Source organism: Phaseolus vulgaris, chromosome 2 (assembly GCF_051622355.1).
Source record: "Phaseolus vulgaris cultivar YP4 chromosome 2, ASM5162235v1, whole genome shotgun sequence".
In the NCBI taxonomy this organism is placed as follows: Eukaryota; Viridiplantae; Streptophyta; class Magnoliopsida; order Fabales; family Fabaceae; genus Phaseolus; species Phaseolus vulgaris.
The window spans coordinates 43,343,366-43,357,001 of NC_143499.1; the positions used below are offsets into that span (position 1 = coordinate 43,343,366).

Sequence of the window (13,636 nt, forward strand, 5' to 3'; positions counted from 1 at the left end):
TTTTAATACAAGAAAGGTCATAGAAATGGGAAAATTGGTGTGACACGGTCCTCATAGTGATCGAGGTTGGCGGTTCGTGACCCCCACACATTCCTTCACACATAACGCATTGCATTCCAAATTACGTTAAATTTGGTAATCCTTCATTTGTTGCGATCGAAAAGAAGAGAATTCGGGAGATTCAGATCTGCTTGCGTCTCTGAGAGAGAAGAAGAAAGAGATTCTCGGAAATGGCGACGGTGTCCCCTCTCGCCAAATACAAGCTCGTTTTCTTGGGCGATCAATCCGTCGGGAAAACCAGCATCATCACCCGCTTCATGTACGACAAATTCGACACCACCTACCAGGTGTGGTCCCATCCATCCTTTCTCAATCTCAATTAATGTAATCCAACTTTAATATCTTCATCTTCATTTGCCGTTCATATCTTTCTCCTAGGACAACCGTTTTATATCTGCATGTCATTCACGTGAATCAATCTCTGATTATATCACCACGTCACGCTATATATATTTCTTAATAGGTGATTTTGTTTCGGAGATCAGTTCCGCAATAAATTTTGCTGTGATTTTAATGTGCTAGGACCATTTTTTTATCAATCGTGAGCTGATAGATGTGCTCTGAGACCGAATATACTTTTGCTCTGAATTTTTTTTGGATATCTTAACTGTATCGGATGGTGAAATTGAGGGACGAGTTTTAAAGGGGAAGGCAGAGTTGTTTAAAACTCGTTGTCAAATCGAACATGTTTGGCTCGGGATCCTCGTTTTTTGAGTGGGTGAAATGGTATTATAGGAAGCAGAGCTTGTTTTAGTCATTGAGAAGGGCTTGGCTCTGGATCCACTTTGTGTTGATTTTTAAGAGGCTTGTTTACTAGGATTTTTGATTGCTTGTACTGCTTATTGTTTAGGAAATTTATTTGTATACATTCTGTGGGTGTATATACCTAGTGAAAGATAGGAAAAGAAAGAGAGAAATGAATGATATCACAAGTAATGCGACTACATGAAGAGAGAATGAGAGAAATGTGCATTGCAGGTGGTATGTGAAAGGTGTATGTGTATCATGGTTGTCTTGTTTATATTAGCTATCACATAAAATAACTTAAAATGGACATGGAGGCTTGTTTCTTTGTTGAGTTATTCGTATTTTTATTTTCCCTTCAATGATTGACCTTTTTATCCTTCCTGCTCTGTGGTTGCTGACAAAATATTTGGTTATATAAATTTCAGGCAACCATTGGTATTGACTTTTTGTCAAAAACAATGTACCTGGAAGATAGAACTGTTCGCTTGCAGCTTTGGTAGGATGAATTCCTCTTCAAATCTTATACTAGCCTCAGTTTTAATTTATATTTCAATAATTCCATTTGAGTGCACATTATTGTGGCATAGGATTGTACGCATTATTTTTTACAATTTCTGAGCTTAGGTTATGCTAACTTCACAGGGACACTGCCGGGCAAGAAAGATTTAGAAGTCTCATTCCAAGCTACATAAGAGATTCTTCTGTTGCAGTTATAGTATATGACGTTGCTAGTGAGTTTTATATGTTCCTTTATATAGCATTTTCATGATCTAATTAACAGGTTTTTTTCTGAATCTTTATCGATTTTTTCATGACATAACTTTCCAAATTATTTGACCATGTATGTAACTCAAAAAAGAGTTTTGTAGGGCATGAATGCTTTCTTTAATATATGTAAGTGAGTGACTGCTCTGATCTTACTTTCTAATATACATGTTATTACAACCAAATGTGTTGTGCGTGTGCTTGCTTGCACTCTGGCGGTTCTATAGCATATTCTTTTTAACTTATGTGTTTGCATGTGGATTTGGAAGTGCTTTAGTTTTCATTTTTCATATAATAATCAATATTTAACAGCAATTTATGATTATTTAACCTCGGTAACCTGTTCTTATGCAGACAGGCAATCATTTCTGAACACTAACAAGTGGGTTGAGGAGGTTCGTACAGAACGTGGCAGTGATGTTATTATTGTCTTGGTTGGAAACAAAACTGATCTTGTTGATAAAAGGTGAGGACTAATTTGGTCTATATGAATTGGATGTTTTATGTGTTTGTTTATTATCATAATAAGGTTTCCATATTATGCTTCGGTCTTCTGTTTTAGTGTTTCCATATTCTGTTTCATCCGAAAACTTTAGAAGTTTGGTTAAAATATAATTCTAGCATAGCTTAAAATTTGTGTCAGGGACTTTGCATGCATTAGTAGGCTACAAATAGAAGATATCATAGTTAGTCCATTTACCAACCGGCTTGCCTCTTGTGTTTCCATTCAAGTATTTTGATTTTACCATCTGAAATTTTCTTTACAAAGCCATTTTGATACTTGAACAGGCAAGTTTCAATAGAGGAAGGAGATGCAAAGTCCCGTGAGTTTGGAATCATGTTCATAGAAACCAGTGCAAAAGCAGGCTTCAATATCAAGGTGAAAATTAGTGAACTTTTCAGTTATCCCAATATTTAGTTTACTAAATCATTCTTCTGAACCATGATGCCGGTGATATGTCATACGTACTATCTTTGTTCTCAAATTTCTCTTCTTTTACATGTTTGTTCTGTGCCCTTAATGTTTTCTGTCAATGCAAAGTGCAGCCTTTGTTTCGTAAGATTGCTGCTGCCTTGCCAGGGATGGAAACTCTTTCTTCTACAAAGCAGGAAGACATGGTCGATGTAAATTTAAAGCCCACTGTGAATTCATCCCAGACAGAGCAGCAAGGAGGAGGTTGCTCGTGCTAGAGAAGTCTATTCTCAAAAGTGCCAATAGTAAGGTAGTTCACTGAATATAATTCTGGGACTGGCTGCTTAAATGGATTAATGATGGTGCTGGAGGAACGTGCTTTCGTAGCAATGATCCTTCAGTTTTTGGGTGGGGGGACAAATTGCAGTAATGGTTTTGATGTACGACACATTATTCTTTTTTTTTGTTATACAATTAGTCCCTTGATGTAAGAATACAGGTAATAAACAAGCTCCCTCAATTGTCCGTCATAGGTTTATGGTTACACTTTAGAAATGCATAGTCTGTGTTGAAGGCAAGACGTATATAATATAGCCCTCCATCTGACCATTTTGGTGGCATCGGTGATCATATCCAAAGCAGAATTGATTGGTTTGTTGGCGTAATTTGGATCTCTTTAACTCAGACCCTACTCATACAATTCCCTTACTGGAATTCTTGAAAGATCTATCTAGGGCTAGAAACGCATAATTTTTCTTTTAATTCAGGTAACTGGGATGCATTTTCATAATCATTGCTGCAACCAAACTCGAAGGTAAAATATCTTTTCATTATAATAATTGATTTTGAAGATGTAAAATGATATTTAATACAGACAGGAGAACTAAAGAAAACCCACCAAGAAAGATACAAGTGTAGTAAGAAAGATAAGCACTTGTATTATAGTAGATTAACATTGGAGGTTGATATAAAAAACCATCGATGGTTAATTTTACTTTATTATTACCTATTTCAAAGTTTTTATATTTCATTAGAGTAGCTATAACTAGTCACCAATCTTTTAGAGTTGGTAGTTATTATTAATACCAGGATCAACCACCTTCATCTATAAAATATTAAGACTCTTTTATGGCATGTGAATGATCTTAATCATTTTGTAACTATTCAAATTGTTTCTTGACTTCAAACATTTGGGGTTTTACATGTATTACTACTTCCTTAATTGTACTCTATTGCATTCTATTTCATTGTAACTAAAGGTAACAACCTTAAAAACCATCCAATTTAAATGTTAATTAATTTGCTCAAACCCATCTGATTATATATTATGATTCTTTGTTAATGGCAACTTATATGACTTATTGGTTAATAATTGTAAATTTATTATTTATCTTTCTTTTAACACTAAAAAAAGGAACAATATCAAGGAATAAAATTAAGCAAGTTCATAGAAGTTGTAAGAAATATACGTATATTCTTTGACATAAAACTTAGGCATTCCCAACATTTGTTTTATCTAGCTAGGTTGTTCGAAAGATTTAAAAAAGACTACCAAAATAGAAGTTCATATAATTAATAAAAGAAATGTTTTATTAACACTCTCTGTCACTAACACAGACTTGACACTCTTTGCGTGACATTAATTGACGTTGCATACGTGACATTTGGTGATGATGTGACCTTGTCTCTATAGTATAATATATGACCCGTAGCACACACAAAACTAGTTACCCGTGTGTCTGGAAGTTGTTACTTATACGACGCATGCAAAACTGGTTACCCGAGTGTGTAAGTGGTTACTTATGTAACGTTTATGATCATTCACTCTTCATGAAAAAAAATCAATTTATTTTAATAAGAATCATATATTACATCGGTTAGATGGCTTAACCGATGTAATAACCTCACCAGAACTTATGGTTCCTCCACATATACTCACACACACAAATTTGGTTACTCGTGTGTCGGTAAATGGTTACATATGTGACATTTATAACCCACCCACACTTTATGAAAAAAAAATCAAATTTTTTAATATGGATCATATATTATATCAGTTAGATGACTTAACCAGTGTAATATGGGTCATTCTGAATAAAAAAAATATATTACACCGGTTGTTTCTAAGAACCGATGTAATATTTTTTTTTTTTACCGTATTTTGAATTTCGTGTTCCTTCGCACACAATTTCACCCTATTACATTATTGCCACGCATGCAGCGTTAAATTTGTGTTAAAATCAGAGGGTAAAATATATCATAACTCTTAATAAAATAAAAGAACTTTTGTTCATAATTTATATGAACTTTCTTTTGTCTGTGAGAGTAATGGTACGACTTTAGGCAAAATTTTCAACTAAAAGCATTCGTCTTTTTAGACACAAAATTAAGTACAACAAGAAAGGCAAAGAGACCTGGGTTTTATTTAAATAAAACTAAAAGTTTTTACTGCAAAAATAACTTGTTTTAAATTGAATTTGAGATTTATCTTTGATAAATAACAATACAAATGGCAACAATATATAGCTGTGGAAGAATATTCTCCACAACTTAATAATTTTTTATTTTGTATCATGGTTACAGGGAGGGCACTATGAATAGAAAATAAAAAGCTACGTAACAACTGTGAAGAAAAGAAACACAATTCTCACAACTCCTCCATATGGAAAACGTTTTCTTTCACATGAATATTACGTGTAAGTTTCTTTAAAGACGAAAGTTACAGAAACCAAAATACACAGCACCACTAATAGCGTATTTCGCCTACAAACTTCCTAAAGTTTCTCTTCTATTTTTCTTTTAATAATATTTTACATTTTTGTTGTTGTCAAATTATATTTCTTATTTTAAACAACTCAATCAATTTTTCACTTAAAAAATTCATCAAATAGATTGTATAATAAAAAAGTTGGAATATTTTAATTATATATTAATTACTTATCATAAACTTTTCTTTGAGAGATAATTGCAACTGCAATAAACTGAAATTAAAATTGGATCCGCTAAATTTCTCTTTAACGGCAAAGTTTTCTAAACAGTTTTTATCTAGTGGATATGATAGAATAGTACTCCCCATCATCATAGTTACCCTGAGCTTCATCCATCTAATGAATATTAGGTATCTGATATATGTATTACTCTTCTTCAACATTAATTATTGTTTTTTAATGATTTTTTTTTATCTTATTCTTAAACATTTTACACTCAATTCATGAACAAATCTTACAATCATCACAAACTACAGAAAAATAATAATAGCAGAAGTTATATTAGAAAGCTATTTTTTAAATGGACAACAATATTATTTTCATTTCTAAATCTATATGTTATTTTTATTTATTTAAAGAAATAAATTAATATTTTCGCACTAATTTTCTTATTTATTAAGTACAAAAGTTAATATTTTTTTTATGAATTGGATATGCAGGAAGGAGTTGGAAGTGCACGTTGGAAATAAGATGAGTACTTTTAGGCCCACACCGACCACATGAATGTGCTGTACACGTGAGAAACCCACACGCCCACGCATGCCTTTTACCATAATAGCACTAATTTGCCTACTAAGTTATAATAACAAAGAAAAGTTGGATTTTCCTTTAACCATAGATAAATCTAAAGAACAAAAATCACCTCTCCTAAATAAAACCTCATCCATGAATAATGAAACAAAAATTATAAGTCAAGACATCTCTAACATTATATTGATTTTATTAATGTTGAATAAGATTGAATTTTTTCTATTAAGATTCTTGCTTTTTAATTTTTTGGTCCTTTAGTGGTGGATACGACTCATGTTGAATATGTTTAAATTATGAATATTATAGTTAGAGAATTATTATATTTACTTTTAAAGGTCTTCATTTATTTATAATTTTCCTATAGATTTAAGGATTATTCTATACCTAAGTCTATTACTTCTCCTGTTAGTTTCTGATTAATCTTTAGTGTGAATTCTCTCATTCTATCCCAAGATCAACTCATTCTATCCCAAGATCAACTCATTCTTTAGCATGGTTCATGTTTGGAGCAAATAATTAGAATGCCAAAAAGATTGTACTTGACTGAAAACAAATATTTTAAAAATTATATTATAGTAAATATTGAAAAGGGAAAAAAAATACCCATTAGTTTTAAAAATTTGAAGAGGGAGAAAGAAAGGGTTTTGGCAGTAGTAAAGTAGTGATTATTATATGATTAAATAAAGAAGCAGGAGAGCAGCAACATAGCTAAGCTAACCGGAGACGAAAGGCAGCATTGTAGATGAGGCGGTGGAAGCTATGCATCTTAAATCGCATCATATTCTCATGTATTCCATTTCTTCCAAACAGTCAAAACTGAGTGAGACCCAAATCCTTTTCAAACCCAACCAAACTACTCCTACGTTGTACCAAACAGACAAACAACCTGAAACAAACAAAAACCAAAGAACACAACGAAACCTACAACAATGCTCCACCTAATCTCACCACCGGAATCCTCCGATTCCTTCTTCCCCGGTGGTCTGTTCCTCAACTCTCACACACTTCCCTCCTCCTTCGCTTCCTACCTTCCTCCTCCTTCTTCTTCTGATCCTACAACAGTATCATGTTTTTGTTGGAAAAGAAGTTTAAGGGTGGAAGGTGGCATAGGTGGCGGTGCCTTCTTGTCATTGAGTTTGTCCTTAAACGGAACCAGTGCGGATCAGAGGTATGGTCGAGAATCGGGTGAAATTCTGGAACATCATGATAAGAAGGTGGAAGATGATGATGGTGTGAGTGAAGAGAAAGAGAAGATTTTGATCAATGGATCGGGTGCCGTCAACATGACTAAACATCTATGGGCTGGTGCTGTCGCTGCCATGGTTTCAAGGTCTTCAAAATCGTTCCTTTAATTTCTACACTGCCATTCTACCCACACGCACGATTACCTCGTTTTGCTTAATTTCACAGTTTTATGCACATTTGCACTCTAGTTCCCTTATGTTTTCCCACTACACTCATTCTTTTACGAGTTTGATAGGGATTCACTGTTAGTGTAAAATTTGTGATTTTAAGGCAGTTAGAAATGCAGCAACACGTTATGAGAAATATTTAGATGGTTTAGATTACCATGTGAACCGAATTTTTGAGTTGACAAGAAAGAGTTAGTAAGACTAGGTTATGTGTCACATGGAAATTGCTTACTGGGACTATGGCGGTCTGAGACTTTGTAATTTTTCCTTTGTTATTTATGTGATTTTATAGTTTTCAATAAATTGTAGTAAATGAAGATACTGTTCTAGAAGGATTGCGTCAAAGGGTGTGCTATCAACACTTCTCTTTAACTAATTGTTATAAAAGTCAACAAAATTATCATATAATATATGATGATTTATGATATGATGACAGTGTAAAAGACCTTATTATTTATTCTTCTTTCGTCTGTTATTTTTACAATGCTAAATAAAGAGGGTGTTTTTTGTTTTGTTTTGAAACTTCTTTAATGAATTTAAAAGCGTTATGCACAATGGTGTAAGTTGTTATGTGGCTTATTGTATCAGGACTTTCGTTGCACCTCTTGAGAGACTTAAGTTGGAGTACATAGTTCGTGGTGAACAGAAGAATCTTTATGAGCTCATTCAGCAAATTGCGACTTCACAAGGGTTGAAAGGTTTTTGGAAAGGGAATTTTGTGAATATTCTGCGGACGGCACCTTTTAAGGCTATAAATTTTTATGCCTATGATACTTATAAAAATAAGCTGACAAGGATGTTGGGGAATGAAGAATCTACTAATATAGAGAGATTTGTTGCGGGTGCTGCTGCTGGGATAACAGCTACATTGCTCTGCTTGCCCATGGACACTGTGAGTGGAAATTCAGTATCATGTTACTTGTATTTGTTTGTTCTCTCTAGTGCTTGCGTTTTGAATTCCGATGCTTTTAGGAGTATGAAATAATAGGACAGGACTGGTATGACTTTATTGCTACTGTTTAAGTATAGATTACTTTGTTTCGGTGTGATGCTTTAGGAAGTATGATATGATGGGTATGAATTAATGCAGGCTTGTCTATGTGGTCTTTTTACGCAGGTTTGATACAATCTTATAGGTCCAATTTATTTGTTGACTTTGAATTTGCAATGTTGCTAGCTACATTTCAATTCAATCTCTTTTAATTAGTAGTTGACAAAACTAAAGAGGAATACTGATGTTCCTCTTGTCTACTCACCTCTCTAAGGTGATTCTATGAGTTTACTTGATGCTTAGTCCCAGTCTTATCTGCTAGCAACTGTGATTGTTAGAGCTCTTCTACATTTGCTTGATAAACTTTTGGAAATTGTAAGCATGTCTTTGGTCACAAATTTTTGCATTCCCATCTTACCTTTGGTGTTCCTCCATGATGTTTCTTGATTGTAGTGTAATCATTGTTAAGCAACAAAAACTATGATATCTTAATCATTGCTTAAGATTTTGTTTGAATGATATAAACTTTTCATGGTCTGTTGTCACTTCACTCACGTGTGCCTTGTGTTCAACATTTGGAACACTAAAAAAGTCTTTCTCTAGAATTTCATGAAGCCTACTCTAACAAACTATTTCAACATAGTTCAATTTTTTATTGAATTTTGTTGTACTTACATTCTAGGTGTGATTTCTTTCAGATTAGGACGGTAATGGTAGCACCTGGAGGTGAAGCCTTAGGAGGTGTGATTGGTGCCTTCCGCCACATGATAAGAACAGAGGGCTTCTTTTCTCTTTACAAGGGTTTAGTACCTTCCATTATCAGTATGGCACCTTCAGGAGCTGTCTACTATGGTATTTATGATATCTTAAAGTCAGCATATCTGCATTCACCTGAAGGAAGGAAAAGAATCCAACGCAGGGAAGAGGCTCAAGAGTTGAATGCACTGGAACAAATGGAATTGGGTCCTATCAGAACTTTATTATATGGTGCTATTGCTGGTTGTTGTTCTGAAGCTGCTACTTACCCCTTTGAAGTTGTAAGGAGACAGCTTCAAATGCAAGTACGAGCAACAAGGTTGAATGCAATGGCAACTTGTGTCAAGATTGTTGAGCAAGGAGGTGTTCCCGCCCTCTATGCAGGACTAATCCCTAGTTTATTGCAGGTATGATTTCTATTCTTGATAATATGCTTTGATCCGTGAAAACTCGTCTTTAAATTTCAGTAAACAAGTAAAATGAGTCTATGATAATGGATGGTGAACTTATACTTCAAAAAAATTTCAGCATATGCCCAGTCCATGAAATCTTGTTTTTTAATCAATGAGTTAAGTGAAATGGCCAGGCATGAAAAATGTTTGGTTTCAGTGAAATTTTCTCACCATGATGTATATCACTTTCATGTACAGAAGCTGCTTTACTACCGCAACTGTGCGAATAACAACAGTGAAATATTTACTAGCATTTTTAAAGGAAATAATTCCTTCTCTTGTCTATGGAGGATAACTTGTGAAATTCTCCAAGCTATAAAGTAGTGTATAAGCAAGATAAGAGAGGATCAACTAATTATTTTACCTGTATTAACCATGTGTTGATTGGACTAATTGTTCCAAACCTTCCCAAAGTTCTTAGGATGGACTTGTACACAACTTCTCTACTCTTTTAGTTTCACCAAGTTTTGAGAGTTGGTTTTCATGTTAGTCTATTTATGATAAGTACTTAATGCTACTGACAATCCTTTTATTGATGTTTTAATATGTTGTTTTTAATTTTGTGACTTTTCAGGTGTTACCATCAGCTGCTATTAGCTATTTTGTTTACGAGTTCATGAAGATAGTTCTCGAAGTAGAGTCAACATAGATGATTATGTGGGAGATGTTAAAGCTAGATATATTTGATCTTTGAAAATGGGAATTTTCTGCTTAGTTTCTTAGTCTGTCACCCCTGTTTTTGTTGGGTGTTGGAATGTTGCTGGATGTGGGAAGAATCAAGGGTGTCTCATAGAAACTAATTAATTATGTTTTCTGTTGGATCTGTCACTGATTTTATTGTTTACTCAATAATAATCCAAAGAAAGAAAAACGAGGACTGGGGCTTGAAAAATATTCATGGTTGGTTATTTAGATTTTAATCTTCAGGAAGCAAGTCCTAAAACCCATTATGATTGTTTTTTCTGTGTGCATCTTTCTCTTTTGAAGACAACTGTGTCGTATAAAGAAGAAGATCTAAATCAGTTTTAGTGATTTGAATGGAGAACCAAGTGTCGGAAAAGCAATAGAAGCATAATTTGTAGGAAGAAAAACACTCAATATTTTAATCTCAGTAGCATGAAAACATTAACAACCAAAATGCTTCAAAATGAAAATTTAGAAGGTAGAGTTTACATATTTTGAAACACTTCCCTGTATACACATTTGTAGTTCATGAAAGGTTCTACTCTTACCATGTTAAATAAGTGTACACAACATTTGAAGTTCAGGAAAGTTTCTACTCTCATAATCTGAAATAAGAATTCTCATACCTTAGACACTACATCATACAACCAAACATGAGTGAAAGAGTCTAGGTAACAATCCAACCACAAAAAGAATTTGTTCTTGACATTTATTTGTAGTCATTGTGAAAAACACCACACAGCTAACGGTATCAAATTCATTCTTGAAATGTAAATCTTGTGTGCAATGTTCTTTTTCTCTTCACTTTGACACCCCATGGTATCCTGAAAGTATAGTCAACTGCTTTAAAGCAGAACTTGTTCAGTATATTGTCAGTAGAAAATTTATTAGTGAACAGTGATATGAAAAATATGGAATGAGTTGTCTTACCATCAGGTAAATAATAAAGATGCAATTTTGCTGAAAGAAACATTAAAAATAACTAATCGCTTTGATCTTAAAGCAGTAGATGAAATTTTCAAAACAAATGTCTCAAGATTTCCATATCAATACATAAAGAAAATTTGCTCAATCCTAACAATAAAATCCATAATTTAGTTATAAACAAACTTTCGTACAAGAATTGATAAGTTCAATAAAGAAGAACGTATAACAGATAATCCTTTCTTATCATAGTTCAATAATCAACCAACAACCTACTTTCAAACTCACAAAAATTTGAAGATGCAACACTGAACCAAATTCTTGAAGAGATTTCCCATTCACAGAAAACATTTTTTCTATTAATCAAACAAAAAATATTCTATTCATCATCTCAATTTGAAGAACTATAATGAGCCAGAATACTTGATATTTTGAATATAATATGTTCTACATAGTGTCGAAACATCCTAAGCAATACTATTTCTGTCTCAAAATTGGTTAACTATTCCATCGAATTTACCTCGACATATTAAGGACAAAAATAAAGTATGAAATTAGTTAAGAAGTTGTATTTGGTATTAGACTAATACAGGGATTAACCACAAAATTTATGAGAATCTAGAGTCATTAGCACCATAGCTCAACTCATCTTTATAAAAATGTTAACCAAGATTACTTATTGTACCGACCAGGTAGTCGGGAGTGATGACGTGACAGCAAACGATAATATAAACGTGATGAACGGGACACCTGGCTGACAGAAGGGAAGCACATCGGGAAGTCTGTGTAGTCGCCAATTGTTAGCTTGGCGTTCTCCGATCTCTAGTATGTATAACCGGTGGTCACCAGGCTTTCGTCATAGTCGCCGTATGTGAGTTCTAGGAGATCAGGTGGTTAGAGACCGCCGAAAGGGACACGTCGTCGAGAGATCAGGAAGGCTTGCTTAAGGCTTTCAAGAGGTACAAGCACGAAGGATGAGGTTGTCAGATGATCTTTCCCTAGCCAGAGGTCGAGGCAAGGGAACAGTTTCCCAGAACATGCATGATGTGCAAGTGAAACAGATCGTGATAGCGGCAGGCGAGACCACAGAGAAGGTGCGCATGGTGACACCCCGTACTCGCCACTTAGAAGAGATCGCGCTCCAAGGAAGCTATGCACCGAGTTACTCCTTGCATGGGTAACTTAGTCAAATAGCTTGGAGAGTAGAGGTGACGCTCAAGTAGAAGAAGGCTCCAGATGGTGACACGTGTACAGCTGGATGCGAGCCACGTGTCTAGAGATGTAACCGTCAGGAGAGAGAAAGTGCTCAGGTATATAAGGAACTCTAACGAACTTCTGAGGTACGCGCGTTTAGAACACTTCTTTACGCTTTTGAGAACACTTGAGTACGCTGAGAGAATACTTGCACGGTTCCTTGAGTTTAGCTTTTCTCTCTTAGTATTTGGTGATTCCGTCATTGACTTGAGCGTCGGAGCACGATCGGCCGCAGCGGCGCCATTCTGTGTCTTTGTTTTCTTCAGGTTCTCGAGAGGATTTGAGACGCGAAGATTGAAGGCTAGCGTGGTGCGAAGCTGATCGAGAGAAGATACCTTTGACATGGCAAGACTCTTGCACTCGAGTCAACCGACAGGATCACTTATAAATAGGTTGATCAATACTAAATCAAGGTATGCATTTAATAACATTTATTACTCACAATAACCGGATACCAAGAACTGATTTGAGAGAATCTTTTACAAGTATTATTTCTTTCTTGGTCAAAGTTGAAGACTGATGTCTATTCAACGCTGATACCAAAAAATACTCCTAACTAATATATATATATATATATATATATATTACTAACCTTGAGATAATAAAAAAAAATTATCAAAAAAATTCAATTTACTTCTTTCCAAATTATAAAAGAGACTACTAATCCACAGAACAATCTTCTCAAGTAATTTTCCTAAGTGAACTCATTTTCTTCAATAATTGCATTTATGAACTCTTTCTAATCTTCTAATAGTCCCAATTTCTCTTGAAAAATTTACTCCACTGATTATCTTAATATTGTTGTAACTTGTGTAGCCCTTATGTGAAAATAGTTTGTATGGAGGGGACAACTGAGGTCTATGAATATTATTAGTAACTAAACGAATATTAGTAGTAACTAAACTTTGTATAAACAATAATTATCCAGGACTCAAATATTGGAAGAAGAATTTTCATTTGAAAGAAATCCTATGAATAATAAGTATTAGTCAAAACTATAAAGCAGAAGTAGACAAAAAAAATGTTATAAAGACAAACCCGTGATAACGAAAGTGTGTTGGATGACTTATTCTCCATAATTTTAATTTTATATGCATTTGTTACACCTATATATTTTACAAAAAAATCACACAAATCAAAATAAACCATGTTTTAAGGAA

General features: G+C 34.1%; 2 protein-coding genes across 2 annotated transcripts; both read left to right on the forward strand.

Moving 5' to 3' along the window:
* Positions 1 to 12: 12 nt before the first annotated feature.
* Positions 13 to 3,150, forward strand: LOC137812324 (ras-related protein RABH1e). Its single transcript, XM_068614259.1, has 6 exons — positions 13 to 347; positions 1,233 to 1,303; positions 1,450 to 1,538; positions 1,927 to 2,038; positions 2,362 to 2,452; positions 2,620 to 3,150. The coding sequence occupies exons 1-6, from the start codon at positions 231 to 233 to the stop codon at positions 2,761 to 2,763; spliced, it is 624 nt and encodes a 207-aa protein (XP_068470360.1). The 5' UTR covers positions 13 to 230; the 3' UTR covers positions 2,764 to 3,150.
* Positions 3,151 to 6,655: 3,505 nt separating this feature from the next.
* LOC137812327 (Mitochondrial substrate carrier family protein) lies at positions 6,656 to 10,508 on the forward strand. The gene is made up of 4 exons (XM_068614262.2): positions 6,656 to 7,333; positions 8,004 to 8,307; positions 9,105 to 9,569; positions 10,189 to 10,508. The coding sequence occupies exons 1-4, from the start codon at positions 6,933 to 6,935 to the stop codon at positions 10,261 to 10,263; spliced, it is 1,245 nt and encodes a 414-aa protein (XP_068470363.1). The 5' UTR covers positions 6,656 to 6,932; the 3' UTR covers positions 10,264 to 10,508.
* Positions 10,509 to 13,636: the final 3,128 nt, after the last annotated feature.

Coding starts and splice junctions, on each gene's coding strand:
- LOC137812327 (XM_068614262.2), top strand. CDS start 6,933: ATGCTCCACCTAATCTCACCACCGGAATCCTCCGATTCCTTCTTCCCC. Junction 8,308..9,104: donor TCTGCTTGCCCATGGACACT/GTGAGTGGAAAT, acceptor GATTTCTTTCAG/ATTAGGACGGTAATGGTAGC. Junction 9,570..10,188: donor TAATCCCTAGTTTATTGCAG/GTATGATTTCTA, acceptor GTGACTTTTCAG/GTGTTACCATCAGCTGCTAT.
- LOC137812324 (XM_068614259.1), top strand. CDS start 231: ATGGCGACGGTGTCCCCTCTCGCCAAATACAAGCTCGTTTTCTTGGGC. Junction 1,539..1,926: donor TATAGTATATGACGTTGCTA/GTGAGTTTTATA, acceptor GTTCTTATGCAG/ACAGGCAATCATTTCTGAAC. Junction 2,039..2,361: donor ACTGATCTTGTTGATAAAAG/GTGAGGACTAAT, acceptor ATACTTGAACAG/GCAAGTTTCAATAGAGGAAG.